We start from the raw sequence: 17,183 nt of genomic DNA, 5'->3' as shown, positions 1-17,183 counted from the left end.
TTCAGAACTTGTGTAGGATTCTCTTTGTCATCCAATTACGAGGTAACATACATTTTTTAATTATTTCATCCGTCTATTTTTTAAAACAATGTTTTGACCTTTACATTTTAAAATCAAAATAAGAAGATGAAGTTTTACTGCCAATTTAACAACTTTCTTAAAAGATCAAAGGTAGAAGGTGTCAGCAATGGAGATCATTAAATTTTCAAATATTCAAGTGCTATTGAGTTGCTCTCTCATTCATGTACATGTTCATCCGACAACTCTTTTATTGCAATTTGCATTGCATTGAACGAAAGATTATCAAATAATTCTAAACACCACTGATCCAAAAAAAAAAATTCGCGATATCAATACTAAATCATAAACAAGGTTTCACTAGTTTTTTTTTATACAGAACAGGTACTTCAAGAACTGATGAAGGAGTTTAGTTCATTGATTCAGATTTGATGTATTGGCATTATTACAATTCATTCAAACATTCAAAGGGAATTAATTGTGATCTTAGGCCTTCTTCAAAAAAACTGAACCATTCGAAAGAGCTACATGTATGTTGTGCAGTTTCCATAACTCGTTTACAGGGATTCAAAAAATATATATAATATGTCTTACATATGTCAAAAACACAAACATCTATAACAATGAAATATATCTGAGAGCAACCTTTGTATTAAACAGTTCAGTATATTTGTTGCAGTGACATCATTGCACTACTTTACTACATTAAAATACCTTTTATCGGGTTATTTTCGCTTAGGATTTTGTTTGCAGTTAATGGGCTTGTGATGAGCTTTCAAATCTTCTCTATTAATGACTTGGTATCATGCATTTAAATGAAATGTGAAATGTCTATTTAGTATAAATTTTGCAGTACAGTGTCCAGTTCGAAAATAGCAAAAATAGACAATGCAGTGACTATTACTATATATGGTAACAGGTTACGTTTGGTAAATGTGTGTTACATAATAAGAACAAGCAACAAGGAAAAGTAATATATTCTACAATCAAGTGAAGTTTTTTAAGAAAAGAAATATGGCAAGATTGACAACTTCCAATCAATCAAATTCTCGATTGAGATATTTTTCAAATATATGTAAAGGAACGCATGATATTCGACCGTGTATCAAATTTAATTTATCCGTCAACTTTCCAATTATCCGTCGTTATTTGATACAAAATAAACTCTTTTTATTTATTTCTTTGCCTACACATTCTTAAAAATATTTGAACAGCGGTATACTACTGTTGCCTTTATTTAAAAACTGTTTTGATGGAACTGGATTTACTAGGAAAAACTACAAAGCATTCGGGACAAAAGGCTAGACTTATGCAGGAAAGAATAGAAAAGAAATAGTGTTTATGCGACGCAGTTTTGTTAAAAACGTGTTAAGAAGTTGATGGGATAGGTTAAATCAATGAAATAAGAAGGAAATGTTTTGCATAAATAAATAATTCTTTCATCCTATTACGTAGTAAGATTGTATCAAAACAGCTGCAGTTGCCGAATATTTTATTTCATGAAAAATCAGTGATATTGTTTCAACATGGAAAAAGGCAAGTGAATGTATGATATAGTTTCAAAAGAATTCCATTATTGGTTTATTTTGATTCAGTATATGCTAATTAAGACCTTCTTATTCCCCAAAAATAAACTTGTTATGATATTATATGATAATACTATAGTGTACACAGTTAATTAAATGAAGATTGCGTGTAAAACCCCAACGTATCAATGACTGTAGATTTTTAAAATAGAGGCATAACATACCAAAGAGATAGTCAAACTCATAAGTCAAAAACGATCCAACAAAGTTTTTTTTACCACGTTTTTAAATGGATTAAAAAGGAGAAGATATCATGCGAATACTATATTTAGGAGTAAAAGAGAAAGAAAATACTAAAGGGGCAATCAAAAATCATAAGTCGAAGAGTTTCTATCAAAACTATGGCAACACGAACGAAGGAACTAATAGCAACAGTTTTCAAAAAGCTACATAATATTCTATAGTTGTGATTTTTAAATTATTATGCGATGTTACTACTGAGAAAAAGAGGAGTTGGAAAATAGCCATGGTCATCTTAAAAACAGCTATCCCATAACAGTCCATCGACTCCACTGCAATATCGTATTTATATATAAAATGAATTTTGAGCGGAACATAATTAACATCTTTTATATTAGTTTTCTATAAGTGTATATGTAAACAGAAATATACTATGATTTTGATTCCTCTAAATCATAAGTTTTTGGCCAAGTTGTGCCTAGAGTTCGATTGTATTGTAATTGAATCTTCAAATATATTATTATTCAGCCTTATTATACATCTCTCTGCTACCAATTGTTTCAGAAAGGACAATGCTTTTAATGATCCTACTCCTGATGTTTGTACCTGTTGACAGTCAGCCAAAGAAGTAAGCTCTTTTATTATTTAAGTGTGTGCTCATATATCCAGTTGGACTTCAGATTAAAGATACTTTCATAAGTAGAAGGTTTGCTCCTTATATTGATCTATTCTCGGATGTTGAAACAGACGAACGACTTCAAACTAGAATATTACAGCAAAACTAAAGATTGCAGCTTCAAGATTTTAAATTTTCTCGGCAGTAACATATCTTCTTAATAAGTGTGTACCTTTATCCATATTAACTACGTTACGCTTATGCATGGCCACACTATACGGACTAAGTTAACTGGGTGTTCTTCCTAAAAAGAAAAAAAAAATAAGTTCAAAGAGGACGAACAACGCTTATACATTTCATGATAACCATCCCAAATAGGTTGACACATACAATTAATGTATGTTCCATCTCATCAACTACATGTTATCATGGTCTAAGATCCTCCGATACTGAAATGTAGTAAGATCTGTAATTTCAATTATCATATTCTATTCCTGATTGTGATTGTCACTATTTTTGTGGATTTCAATTTTGGGTGATTAAGCTGGAGAATTCTGCCCTGTCGCAGCAGATGAATCAGTAAACTACTGTTGCCTATAATGTGCTTTGTGTTCTCTGCTGTTTTATTTATGTAATTATACATTATTATATTATTATGGATTTCATGTTGCTTACACATGATAATGTTATAATTGAATAGTTTTAATAATTCGGAAAATAAAAGCGTAAAATATCGTTCTAATAACTCGTCGTCCTTTTGTCTGAAATTTTAAGTTCAAATATGTTGTGTATTATAAACCCCATCATTTATATATCATATAAATCAACTCAAATTAAATGATTTTAGCTGTACGTACATAATGACAGTTCCAAAGGTAACAAGACCAGGAACAGACATTGATATTTGTATTACAGTATGGAAGAGAGGGTCTGGTAATGTCAATATAGCTGCTGCATTAAGAAGTAACAATGGAAAAACGATATCTGGGATTTCAAAGACATATTCAGGGACATCAGGTATGAGCTAATAGTAAAATCAGAATAAATGTATACTAATTAGTTTACGAAACGTGTTTAAAAGATTATGACGTGAATTAAATCATTGAAGGCAATGTTTAACAAGTATGATACTCAAATTTGCTCATTTAAAAAAAAAACAATTCATAATTGTCGTCAATTATACTCCTTTTGATGATAAACCTTAATTACAACTTTCAACTTGCGCATGTCCAATAAGCGTTTATTAAACATATATAATACGAAATTCGATAAAAACAAAATCAGATGATAAAACGTTAACAATGATGCAATAAGCGACAAAAAGGACGGTGTTGTGCTACGATGTCATTTTAATATTTTTGTACTATAAAGGTCAAACGACAAATAATGAAGTCCTTTGAAGGGTTTTATACAATACTTTCACCATCTTACCACAGTGGTCGTGATAACAAATGCAAGCCCTAAAATATCTGATATTTATGTCATATACAAATTCTTGTTGAATGTTGCGACATATTGAAGGCTTGCAAGTGGAAAATTCAAACTGTCTCTCTTGTTGATATTTGGTATACACCTCTCATTGTTAATTTATAATATTAAGTCTAGATACTTAAATGTTTCTGTCAACCCTTAAGTATCCTTTATTTCAAGTTTTTAGGGCTAAATGTTACATTATCAAAGACTTATAAAGTATTGAAAAATAAAATAACAAAAGTACCGAAGTAGAAAATTCTAAACGGAAAGTGCGTTAGCAATTGATTGTGCCATTTGATAAGGGACTTTCCGTTTGAGTTTTCCTTAGAGTTTGGTTTATTTGATATTTTACCTTTAACTGTACTTTATCACCCTTTTTGTGTTGATTCTCATAGAAAATGTATGTTTTTTCTATCAAGATAAAGTTGCGGCTTCGGAGTATCTAAATCAGTAGTATATGTTCTTCTATTTTGTGTTATCTAGGGTGAAAATAGAAAACTAATCGCTAAACAACTTTTTTTATTGCAGGAAAACTACATATATTAAAATTGAAGGTAATGTTATATTTCAATATTTTATGAAATATCAATGTTTGATTAAACTTCATTTGAACTCACAAATTTCAGAGCACTGAAAAAAAGTAAAATAAAAAAATGCTGAACTCTGAGGAAACTTTACAACGGAAACTCCCTAATCAAATGGCAAAGTCAAAAGCTCAAGCACATCAAACGAATGGATAACAACTGTCATACTCCTGACTTGGTACAGGCACTTTTTTATGTAGAAAATGGTGGATTTTATAGCTAGCTAAACATCTCACTTGTATGACAGTCGCTCCAAATTCCATTATATTGACAACGATGAGTAAACAAAAAAAAACAGACATAATAGGTAAAAATGTTAAAAAATACGTCAGTCTACACTGTGTAAAAATCTTAATCAATAAAAATAAAACCATACATAAATGTTACAAAGAAGCACAGAATGGCATAAAGACCAAGCATATCTAGTTTTGTAGTGTTAACATGTATCTACCCTTAGTATTTTCAAGTACCTGCCAGACTTACCATTCTTGAATTTTAAAATACTTTTATTAATATACTAAAAACTGAAAACAAAATTTAGTGTTGCTTTTATTTCCAGTTTATGGCAAACGCCTTTAAAATCTATGTCTCTTCAGGCTCGTTTTTTATTCGATCTTTTTTTATTTCTGTTATTCGAGCATCTCTGATGAGTCTTTAACAGACGAATAAAAAGTTTGAATCCCGCTATCTATGATAATTTTATTATTTTAAGAATATAGAATAAGTTGTATGATTTGCAGTGTTGTTATTAATGAGGGAAATGTAATGTGTTGTTGCAATAGGTTCCGAGTGATACCCCGTCAGGATATAACTATAATTTAGACACTATTTGTACTGGATGGATAGTGTTTTCTAAAACTATTGGAAATATTCAAGTCGACTCCAAGAATGCTTCAATGTTTATACAGACAGACAGACCAATATACAAGCCCGGGGATTTAGGTAAACTAATGTATTCATTATATTTATGATAACATGCAAAATATATCTAAACGTCAAATGGCGTACTGTAAATAATTTCTGTCAATGTTTTAATAAACATATGACGAAAAACATATTTGATTGAGTTCGCAAATTTAGCGTTTCCACAATCCTGTTCGTTTTCTCACAAATGAGACAAATCAACGAATTTGTACTATCAAAGAATAACAAGAGATGAGTCAAAATCCACAGCAAATAGTTTATAGTGCGGTTCGCGTTGCAAAGTCCCTGTTTTCTATGTTGTGTTTTGTGAACGTAATTTTGTAATTTGATTTGCGATGATTTTCTCTTGACTGCAGGCGTTTTAAATTCCTTTAGTATCTTTTACATCTTTTTATTCAAATGCTATAGTATTGAAAACTAAAATAAAGCTACTAAGTGCAAACTGAAAGCATTATATTCTCCGATTCAAAAACACATTTGCACACTTATCAATGTTCAGAATCCACCAGGGCATACTATTGTAAAAAGTCCAAAGTAACGTCTTGAGCATAATTGTACATTTTACATAATAGTTGTAACTATTCAAGATAAGAATGCGTTAATAATACCAGATTTGTTTTATTGTATGTTTTCTTGAATAGTATATAGGAAAAAAATTGTATGAACTAGAATATGAGAGTTGTACAAATTTAAAGAGTTAGCATACTTTTATATATTTGTTAACGTTTGGACTCTTTTGTGCGACAATTATCGAAAGAAAGAAATTTCGTGGTAGCACTAAAATCCACCCATCCGACCGTATGTCTGTTCAAACAGTAGAATGAGTGCAATTTGCTGAATGAATGAAAATTTAAAAAAAAGGTTGATGAATGGTAGCTATTAGGATTGTCTGATGTATAGGCATGGTGTTAAAACAATTGGTCACTTTCTTCAGATTTTCGAACGGAAGCTCCATTTTAACAATTGGCACTCTGTGTTCTCGTTATGAGTCTTTTTAGTATTGCTTATTATATACATGTAACATTTTTTTCTCACTTCGTTAGATAAGTCCCATTTATGACAAAAAAGTTTTCCTCGAGCTGTAAGATAATACAAACATGATTGATTTTTTCATTTTAGTGTATTGACTTTTTAAATTAATGTTTGATATCAATTCTAAAACTAGTATTTTAAAAATGGCAAACAATATATCTTACTTATAATATACGAGGCGTCACTATTTCCTTCATGTAATGAAATAATGGTTAAACAGGTCTCATCAAGTAATAAAAATTATCTCTCTTTTCATAAGCATGATTTTTTTGATTCTATAAATAATTATTCAAGTTTTATTTTACATTATGTGTCTCTATTTGTTGAAAATAAATTTAAATGTGCGTATTTATATGGTATCAATGTGCAGTTGTTTCGGTTTCATTTAAGACAACAGTAAGATACGCAAGGAAACCAAAACATTAACGAAATATTAAGCTGTCGAAAATTTACGAAATAGTCATTTAGCCTTTTATGGTATTTTCAATTAAAGGAAAAGTATACATTGTATCTAATTTGCAATTTAAAGATTGCAAAAGCTGATAGTTGAGATAAGTTAAGTAAACGGCTACCATTTCGTATCAAATTGCAAGAGTTAGACTTTCTATATTTCAGTACAGTTCAGAGCATTTGGAATGAAACCGTCGCTTGATGTCATTAAAGCTCCTATTGACGTGATTATATTTGTAAGTAACACGTCTTTCTAAAACAAACCATGAAACATTATGATTCTTTATGGAAAACTAGTCTCTACAGATGGAGGAACTTGCTAGATATTCAAAGACAGTGTAATCTGTTTTCCGTGATTGTTTTGTTCAAACCAACGTGTAGTTCTTTGATATAAGTTCTTAATTTTCATTCTTTAACTATGACGTGAATATGACATGAAACGTTCTTGTTGTGTACTGTAAATCTTATCGTGACGATAATGATAAGGAACAATGCATGATGGATGACGTCACATATAAAAAAAAATCATATTTATTGCAGATCAGGGTAACAATGTGTCTACGTAGCGTCCATATATCATTAGAGAAACAAACTCCATCACAGAATCTCTCGCAGTTCGATATTTCCCATTTCGTTTATTGATTTGTTAAATATGAAAAAAAACCTCCACAAACCACTCTTTGTAGTGTTAACAAAGATTTTAAGGTACAGCTAACGATAAAATTGCAAAAAAAGAAATAAAAAAAGAAACACTAGTACATTTGTTACCCTCAATACACAAATCAAATTACAAACTTAATAGTATATAACAGCAATTTCGCAGTTCGTGTAGTAATAATGACGTTCCTCAAAACAATATATATGATACTGTTTTAGATGCTGCAAAAACGAAAACCGCCCGTTCTGTTATAAGATATTTCACTTGCTTATACTTCTGTTGAAATGTTTGCACCTCATACAGTTGATTCCATATTTCTTCTACACATTGATTATTTACTATTATTGAATATTTTTGTAGGATCCTCTTAAAAATAGAGTAAAGCAATATTTGAAATTACAAGAAGAATATGGCGTTGTATCTGGTTTCTTACAATTATCACCAGAAACACATCATGGTAGATGGACTATAGAAATGAACCAGTTGGTTAGTAACTTGTGAGATGTTCATAAGTCTTTTTAAATTTCAATCATGTGTATATTAAATCAATGAAATTGAATCGTCCTGTCACAAACTTTTAAGGGTTTCCGAACCCTGCGTGGAAGTATTGAACTTCCAGCCCTTATTGAAGAGTAATCGTATTTAGATGTAGGTTAAAAATACAACATGCTGTTTGAAAGGTTTTTCGTCGCTCAAATAGACAATTAATTCGTTATTATGATATGCTTCAAGTACTAATGATAACATCAACCTGTATGTTGTCAAACTTGCTTTTATATCTTTTTTAGTACCATGAAAGTATTCAATTTCGTTGAAATGAAGGAACTTAGTTTATGTTATTTTTTGGACCATCAAAACGTACTTTTTAAAAGAACAGAACACTCTATGAACAACCTTGAGCCGGAATCATTAGTATACCTCTGATTCGCTCTTTCAGTTTGACTGTAAATAAAGGCAACAGTAGAATATCGCTGTTCGAAAGTCATAAATCGATAGAGAAAAAACAAATCTGAGTAACAAACTAAAACTGAGGGAAACGCATCAAATATAAGAGAATTACGACACAACAGAAACACAACATTAGAATGTAACAAACACAGAAACTAACTATTCAAGTTTTTTATACAAATAAGGCCATTAGTTTTTTTCGTTTGAAATGTTTTACATTGTTATATTGGGGCCTTTTATACCTGACTATGCGGTATATGCTTTGCTCATTGTTGAAGGCCGTACAGTAACCTATAGTTGTTAATGTCTGTGTCATTTTGGTCTCTTGTGGACAGTTGTCTCATTTTCATTCATACCACATCTTCTTTTTTATATATAATATAACAATGGCCCTTTCCCTGACGTAGTACAGGGCATTTTAAGATAAAAATGGTGGGTTGAATTTGGTTTTGTGGCATGCCAAACCTCCCGCTTTAATGGCCATGTTAATTATAAAAATTAAATGACAACATTACATGACAAGACTACAATACAAATAAATGGGAGAAAATATAGGACAGAGAAACAAACGATTGATAGCCAACAAAAGGTACTTTGTTAAAAAAAAATTAATACGCCAGACGTGGGCCACGTCCACACCCAGGTGAAAAAAGTTTGAAATCCAAAACAAGTACAAAGCTGAAAAGCACTGACTACCAAAGGTTTTAAAAAGTCGTGACTAACACAGCCAGGGTTATCCAACTGGGACAAGAACATCCTTTAATATTATTTAGAATTTAGATATATTTCTGCAAACAGTAAATTTTATAAAATGACTATATGGTCTGATGTTATTCATGTATTATTGTCATTTTGTTTATTTTCTTTGGTTATATCTTCTGACATCAGACTCGGATTTCTCTTGAACTGAATTTTAATGTGCGTATTTTTATGCGTTTACTTTTCTGCATTGGCTAGAGGTATAGGGGGAGGGTTTTGATCTCATAAACATGTTTAACGCCACCGCATTTTTGTGCCTGTCCCAAGTCAGGAGCCTCTGGCCTTTTTTAGTCTTGTATTAATCTTAATTTTAGTTTCTTGTGTACAATTTGGAGTTTAGTATGGCGTTCATTATCATTGAACTAGTATATATATTTGTTAAGGAGCCAGCTGAATGACGCCTCCGAGTGCGGGAATTTCTTGCTGCATTACAGACCTGTTGGTGACCTTCTGCTGTTGTCTGCTCTATGGTCGGGTTGTTGTCTCTTTGACACATTCCCCATTTCTATTCTCAATTTTATGCATGATTAAACTGACGTGGTGACAAGCTACAGAACAAAAATGGATAAATTACCAAAATTCTATGTTTTGTTAGCCATAACCAGTATTACGCTCAAAGTGACGTCACATTTGAATTAAAAAAACGAATTTCCAAAATTAAGAAAGAATTTAGATGAAGTTCAAGATTAGATTTGTATGACTTATCTAATGTTTATTATTAACAGTAAAAATTACAATACTAATTAAAATCGAATTGTCGTTGTAATAAGTTAATTAATTGTATTATTTAGCTATGTCGGTGTTCCTCTGAATCAAACTGTAAATCAAATATAAAGTGTACATTTCGTTGATTCAAACTAAAATCTAATACACGAACTTGATGATCAATTATCTTTACCATAACACACGAATATAGCAGAAAAAAATAATAAGATGTATAACTACAAATGTTAAGACATTTGACAAAATCCGATGACAAGAACAAATATAACATCAAAACTGTATAAATGAATTTGGAATGGAAAAGTACCATGCCACGTCTAATAGCATTGCGAATTCACATTCAGGAAAACAGTCACATATGACTTTCCTAATTTTTGTTATACATTTTGATGTGAAAAGGCTCTTTAATTTGTTTTGGTTTGGTACAGTTTATCCGCAGAAATAAACATAACCCCGGATAAACTATTTTTCAAAAGTAACAACTTTTAAGAGAATATCAAAAGGCAGAATACTAAGACAAAAAGGCCCGTTGCATTTTCACCATATTCATTACAAAAACATCGCCAGTCCTCGGTGAATTTAACTTCTTATGTTGCTAAGCAAAACCATTTTATGTTTTACAGGGACAAACGCAAAAGGAATATATCGAAGTGAAAGAGTACGGTAGTTGCTTATATTTCAATAGATTGATTTTGAATTTTTAAATGCTTTTGCTTTGAGCATCACTGAAGAGTCATTTGTTTTTTGTCAAAATGAGTATCTGGCGCAGAAAAACATTACCTTAAATGTTACAGAATAGAAAATGTAAAAACTTCTTGAATAAAAATTATAAAAAAAGAAGAAAGGGTCAATTGTTTTCGAATTTTATTTCAATTTGGGCGATTTAGAAGATTATCGAACTTTGGTGACATTTCAAATGCCAGAAACTTTAAGGGTTTGAAAACAATATTATGTTTTTGTTTCTCCTTCGACGAAAATTAGTAAGTTGTCACAGAGTGTCGTGAACAACATCGGCGTTATGTTGTCATTTACATACAGGTTCAGTTTCTGGTTAGATATTGATATCCTTTTCCAAAAGTAATTGATTTTACGAACTATGTTCACAATTTCTTTATGATTAAGATATAGCAAACGGAGCTATTTTGTCATGTGTTTTTTGTTGTTGTTGTTGTCATATACAGATTTATTGGATTCCGGATGTCTTTCATAAACATACTTTTCATTTTTTGGATAATTGGATGTGATTTATTTTATAAATTATTGTATTTAAAAATGTTGTTTATATATATCAATTAAGTACTATTATTTTTACGTTTCATACCATGTAAAGTGTTATACAATGTTTTAGTGTTGCCAAAATTTGACGTTCAAGTTTCAGTACCTGGATTTAGTTTTGTGCAAGATGACTTCGTTACTGTTAGAGTATCTGCCGTGTAAGTTCATTAAAACTTTGCATCAATTACACTTTATTTATCTCGCAATATAGGGTTTGAAAAATAGTATATATACTTGTTCTAGTTGAAAAAAAAATTGACTTTAGACCAGATGCACTTTTAGTGTTTTGTGTCAGTGGTTACTGTCTCATATATTGATACGGTAGTACTTGATTTTTTGAAAACATTTGACAGCGTAATGAAAAAGTAACAGTTCATGTGCAATATTATTGTTAAATGCTTTCTATACAATTTGTCTATGGTATTCCCTATTTCCTTTTAGTCTTTGTTTTTTTTTTGTGTGTATTCTCTTTAACTTGTTTTGTTGTTTTTGAAGGGAATTCAAACGTTTTGTAAATTTACTTTGTACGTCATGAATAATTATAAGTTTTGACACATACCTTAAATCTTCTATCTACAGTTATACATTTGGAAAGCCAGTAGAAGGATATGCATTGATTAACGTAACTCGTGCTGATAGAAGTGATAGTATATTTGTTAAGTTTGAAAAGGTACTAAAATTGTAGAAATTTATTTCAGTTGGTGTTATATGTAAAAAGTAGATTATAATAAGTTACTAAATTCATAAAGTAATAGCTAAAATATGGGGTCCATGAATATTGTTTGTATCCAACAAACGTTGTCACACAACTGATTTATTTAATGAAACAGATGAAGTATCTAGCCAAGCATATCACAACTAAGAGATACTATTATCTTGAAACATATTCTGCAAAAGAAAAACCCTATGGTCATTTATCAAACGGCAAAGCCAATAAGTGTTGTGCTGCCACCATTTGTATCATTGTACTTTTCTATATTGCCACAACCAAAAATTATGCACACCAAAATAAGCTCATAAAAAATTGCACTATTTTCACTGTCTTAACTAAATGGGTTTATGGCAAGGCATTTGTTTTCATGTGATTATATAAAGAATATGTCTTCCTATTTTGTATTTAGATGTAAGTCTCCATAAGTATAAAGCATATCCTATATGTTTTATTTTAAAGATACATGGAAAGGTTGATATCAAGATTCCGATGTGGTTTCTTTACCCATCGTTTGGAACTAGCTACAGTCTCTTTGTTAAAGTGAACGAAACGGTGACTGGGAAAGAAGCCAATGATACAACAATTTTCCAATTATATACCAGTAAAACGAAAGTTGTGTTTTCACAGAGTATGCCATCTACATTCAAACCTGGCCTTAAGTATACAATTATGGTAAGTACCGGACGTTCTTTGTTTTAACGATCATATACCAGTTTCTCATAAACTAACATTTTTTAAGATTAAAGACGCTTCTGCTTTTGAATCTATCATTTTGTATGGTGTAAGGAAAGCTTTGTGTATGAAATAAAGCGAATATTAGAACAAAAAACGGAAAATCAAAATAATCTTAATGTAACAAAGAACATAGAAACTGTCTTGATTAAGATCTTATTAATTATATGCTCTAATTATCTTGGTTATCCCTTCAATAAACTTTCTATATTAACTAATTAGGCCATATCAAAATTAACATCAAATCAGTGAATCAAAAGTGTTGTTTGATTGTCCAATATGTTTTAGATTTTACGTTAGAGTAATCAGTACTTACGCTATAGATGACACTGGTTGTGTATAGCGAGATCCCTGTTATCCTTCTCGATAATGAAAGATGAAAAGAGACACAAATCATATTTACTTTTTGCTGATTGTTTCTTAAAGAACAAGTTCACAACATATTAAGGAAAAAATAAAGAACACCCGACATCATAAACTATAGTCTATTCAAAGATTGAACAACATTTACATGTCCCCCACTATATTGAAACTAGCATTATAGTCATATTTGAAGCAAATATTTATAAAAAAAAAATCCTGTGTTGATGACGTTCTTCGTAGTAACCTTTGATTTTTCAACTATCTGATTCAAAACATTCTGAACATACGTATCTCTTTTAGTTTATAAAATGTTGTTTATTTATTTTAACAGCACTGTATCGATACGGCTGCTGGTTGACTATCAGTGACCGATGGGTAGTCGGTAATTCGAAACTAACATGATTGATATAAATTGTTCATAATGAATTTAAAATATACGCAACTACTGGTGGATCTGCTATCAAAATATTGATTTAAATTATTAAGTCTTTCCACTTTTCTGTGGAAAGACTTATTGTTTTTGTTCTGATTATTAGGTCTTTCCACTTTTCTGTGGAAAGCCTATTGTATTTGTTCTGATTATTATTATTATTATTATTATTTTTTTTTTTTTCTTCCGCCAAATTTTGTTCTTGCGATAAATGTTTGTTTCGCAATATGTCGCTTAGATTTTTTTCATATTGTATCGTATAGGTTATGCGCTTTTAAATTTCACCCTGCTAAGCCGAACCATTTTCTTTGTAAGAGTTATCTCCCTATTCACTGTTTGTCATGTGTGTGCATCTCCTTCGTAACAAAATAAGAAAGCGACAAAATTCTTTTTACAAATTGTTCGTTACATCCTCACTAATTTTTGGCTCATTTGGATCGAAGCGATTCGATTTAATTTTATAGGAGTTATCTACCTTTACGGAATAAATTTGTCGGTATGTTTTTTTAACTCATAAACCGTTGACCGTATAACCCTGGAATGTTTTTATTTGAGTCCCCTGGATCCTAACTTATAAAACTAGGTCAAGGTCAAAGGTCAAGGTCATATTTTAGATTTTTATAAGTTTTTCATTTCCCTATAATTCTTGAACGGTTATAGATACAAAAATATTAAGCAGTGAAAAATGCTTGGTACTTCAAGGGGCAACTTTTTTACATTATGACTATATTGATTTTACCATCATGTAAGGGACATAACTCCCATCGATGGTTTTTAAAAAGCCATTTTTAGGCAAAACTCTTTAACAAAAGGTCCTTGACCCATAGGGTCTTTTGCAATGACCTTGTGTAGCAATGACCTTGACGAAAGTCACAAGGTCAAAGGTCAAGGTCATCAAATTATGTGGTTTTGGCACTATTTAAGCAGTTTTATGTGTGTTTGAATTTCAACCAACCAACCAACCAACCAACCAACCAACCAACCAACCAACCAACCAACCAACCAACCAACCAACCAACCAACCAATCAATCAATCAATCAATCAATCAATCAATCAATCAATCAATCAATGTTTCCGTTTCATGTGTTTGATACGGGATTCAAGGTCTCTTTTTTTTCGCTTGTTTTAATTGAGCCTATCAAACGTGTTTAACCAACATGTTTAATCAATATGTTTAACCAACGTGTTTAACCAACATGTTCAACCAACCAACCAACCAATCAATGCATGTTTCCGTTTCATATGTTAAATACGGGATCCAAGATGTGTTTTTTTTTCGCTTGTTTAAATTGAGCCTATCCAACGTGTTTAACCAGCCAACGTGTTTCACCAATATGTTTAACCAACGTGTTTAACCAACCAACCAACCAACCAATCAATGCATGTTTCCGTTTCATGTGTTAAATACGGGATCCAAGATGGTTTTTGTTCGCTCGTTTAAATTGAGCCTATCCAACGTGTTTAACCAGCCAACGTGTTTCACCAATATGTTTAACCAACGTGTTTAACCAACATGTTTAACCAACCAACCAACCAACCAACCAATCAATCAATTAATCAATCAATCAATCAATCAATCAATCAATCATGATCAATCAATCAAGTTTCCGTCTCGTCTCGTGTGTTTAATATAGGGTCCAAGATCTTCTTTTTTTCTTTTTCGCTGTTTCAATTGGCCCTATCCAACGTGTTTAACCAACCAACCAACCAACCAACCAACCAATCAATCAATCATGTTTCCGTCTCGTGTGTTTAATATAGGGTCCAAGATCTTTTTTGTTTCTTTTTCGCTGTTTGAATTGGCCCTATCCAACGTGTTTTACCAACCAACCAACTAATCAATAAATCAATCAATCAATCAATCATGATCATGATCAATCAATCATGATCATGATCAATCAATCATGTTTCATGATCAATCAATCATGTTTCATGAAAAATTGAAATTTAATATTGTTCTTGCGTCACTTCTGAAAAAAAAATCCACATGTACTCTGAAACTACAAATACAATCGACCTCAAAATTTGCAGTCAGCAGGGCATACATGTACTAAAAGTTTGTAAAAAAATTTGGTGCAGATATCTCTCAAAGCTTTTCCTAGAGAAAAAAAATTGCAATGCCGTAAAAATTGCTTGCTAGGTCCGTAAATTTCAGTAAAAGCCTACAATAAAATGTCCGCTCCGAGATTGAAATACTAATCTGTGTTACAAACAGGTGCTGAAAAATGTACAATATCAGAAAATAATCAATAAATGTGTTTTAAAGTAACACCGGATCAATTAAATCCAAAACATGCACTGCCCATGAACTGTCATCAAGTTGTCAATTTCCTACAATGACAAAAGAAATTACATTGTGTACATTCCATCTCTATACATGTTGTCTGTTCAAGGTCCCGACCTAAAAAGAAATTAAAAGACTAAGTTTTTCTTAATATAAACCCGCGTCACGTGATGTCTCCTCAATCTTGCACGCGCGCTGTATCTAAAATAAAAGAAAAACTTTCCAAACTAAACATGAAACTTCTCCGGTAACATAATAATATAGACCCTTTACAAAAACAAACAAACAAACAAATAAACAAATACCCCCCCCCCCCTTTTCCAAATCAATCAATAAAAAAAAAAATCAATTATCCATTCATCAGAGGGGAAAGACTGCCTTACAATTGTTTTCAAAACAATTGCTTTATATTTATTAGGTCTTTCCACTTTTCTGTGGAAAGACCTATTGTTTTTCTTCTGATTATTTTTTTTTTTTTTTTCTTCCGCCTAATTTTGTTCTTGCGATAAACATTTGTTTCGCAATATGTCGCTTAGATATTTTGTATATGATATCGAACAGTTTATGTGCTTTTGAAATTTACCCTGCGTAAACAAATACTTTTCTTTGTAGGAGTTATCTCCCCAAACACTGTTTTCCTTGTTAGCGCATCTCCTTCGCAACCGTAAAAGATTATGACAAATTTATTTTACAAAATTGCTCGTTATATCCTTCGCATGATTTGTGCTATTTTGACCGAAGCGATATGACCGCTCCATATGAGAGTTATTTCCCCTTATGCATCTGATATAAGTGATATGAATTTCTATCTTATAAACCATAAGTGATAGAGACCTAGGATCTTTTGATTTGAGGTCCTTGGTCCCAAAAAATGAAAATTAGGTCAAGGTCAAAGGTCAAGGTCATATTTTAATATTTGAATTTGGCTTATTTTCACTTATATCCAAAGACTGTATAAGATATCAACAAATTATTTTTACTAAATTGTTAGTTGCGACATGTCGTAAGATGTAAATTTTGATTGCAAGCGTACGTTGAATGTGAAAGGGAGTTTTCTCCCCTCTTGTATTAAAAAATACGCGTTTGGTGATATAACTCATTAACTAAATATAATTAAGACCTATGGTCTTTTGATTTGAGGTCCTTGGTTTATGACCTTGAAATTGATCTCAAGGTCATAGCTTAATTTGACGTTCTATATTTTGACCTTTGCTTTTATTCTATATGTATACATGATAAAGATATACAACTATTAGAAAAAGGTATCAAGCCATTTAACCTTGAAAAAAACAACCGGAAGTGACCTTTTGTAAACCGGAAGTAGCTATTTTTTGTACTTTATTAATATAAAAGTATATAGAACCAGATATTTTTGGAATCGGTTTCAAGTAAATATTTAAATATAATCGGAAGTAACATTCTTCAAACCGGAAGT

At 31.2% G+C, this 17,183-nt stretch overlaps 1 protein-coding gene across 1 annotated transcript in view; it reads left to right on the top strand.

Annotated features, from left to right (window-relative positions):
- The first annotated feature begins 2,356 nt into the window (after positions 1 to 2,356).
- LOC143066222 (CD109 antigen-like) overlaps positions 2,357 to 17,183 on the top strand; it is a 48,826-nt gene continuing 33,999 nt past the window's right edge. Inside the window, exons 1-10 of the mRNA XM_076239220.1 lie at positions 2,357 to 2,412; positions 3,248 to 3,417; positions 4,402 to 4,427; positions 5,240 to 5,399; positions 7,029 to 7,099; positions 7,882 to 8,007; positions 10,575 to 10,614; positions 11,300 to 11,384; positions 11,806 to 11,896; positions 12,398 to 12,610. Of these exons, the coding sequence (XP_076095335.1) occupies positions 2,357 to 2,412; positions 3,248 to 3,417; positions 4,402 to 4,427; positions 5,240 to 5,399; positions 7,029 to 7,099; positions 7,882 to 8,007; positions 10,575 to 10,614; positions 11,300 to 11,384; positions 11,806 to 11,896; positions 12,398 to 12,610 (1,038 nt within the window). The remainder of the gene's footprint in view (positions 2,413 to 3,247; positions 3,418 to 4,401; positions 4,428 to 5,239; positions 5,400 to 7,028; positions 7,100 to 7,881; positions 8,008 to 10,574; positions 10,615 to 11,299; positions 11,385 to 11,805; positions 11,897 to 12,397; positions 12,611 to 17,183) is intronic.

The sequence above is a fragment of the Mytilus galloprovincialis genome, chromosome 3, assembly GCF_965363235.1.
Source record: "Mytilus galloprovincialis chromosome 3, xbMytGall1.hap1.1, whole genome shotgun sequence".
Classification (NCBI taxonomy): domain Eukaryota; kingdom Metazoa; phylum Mollusca; class Bivalvia; order Mytilida; family Mytilidae; genus Mytilus; species Mytilus galloprovincialis.
This window is presented reverse-complemented; position numbering and strand designations above follow the sequence as displayed.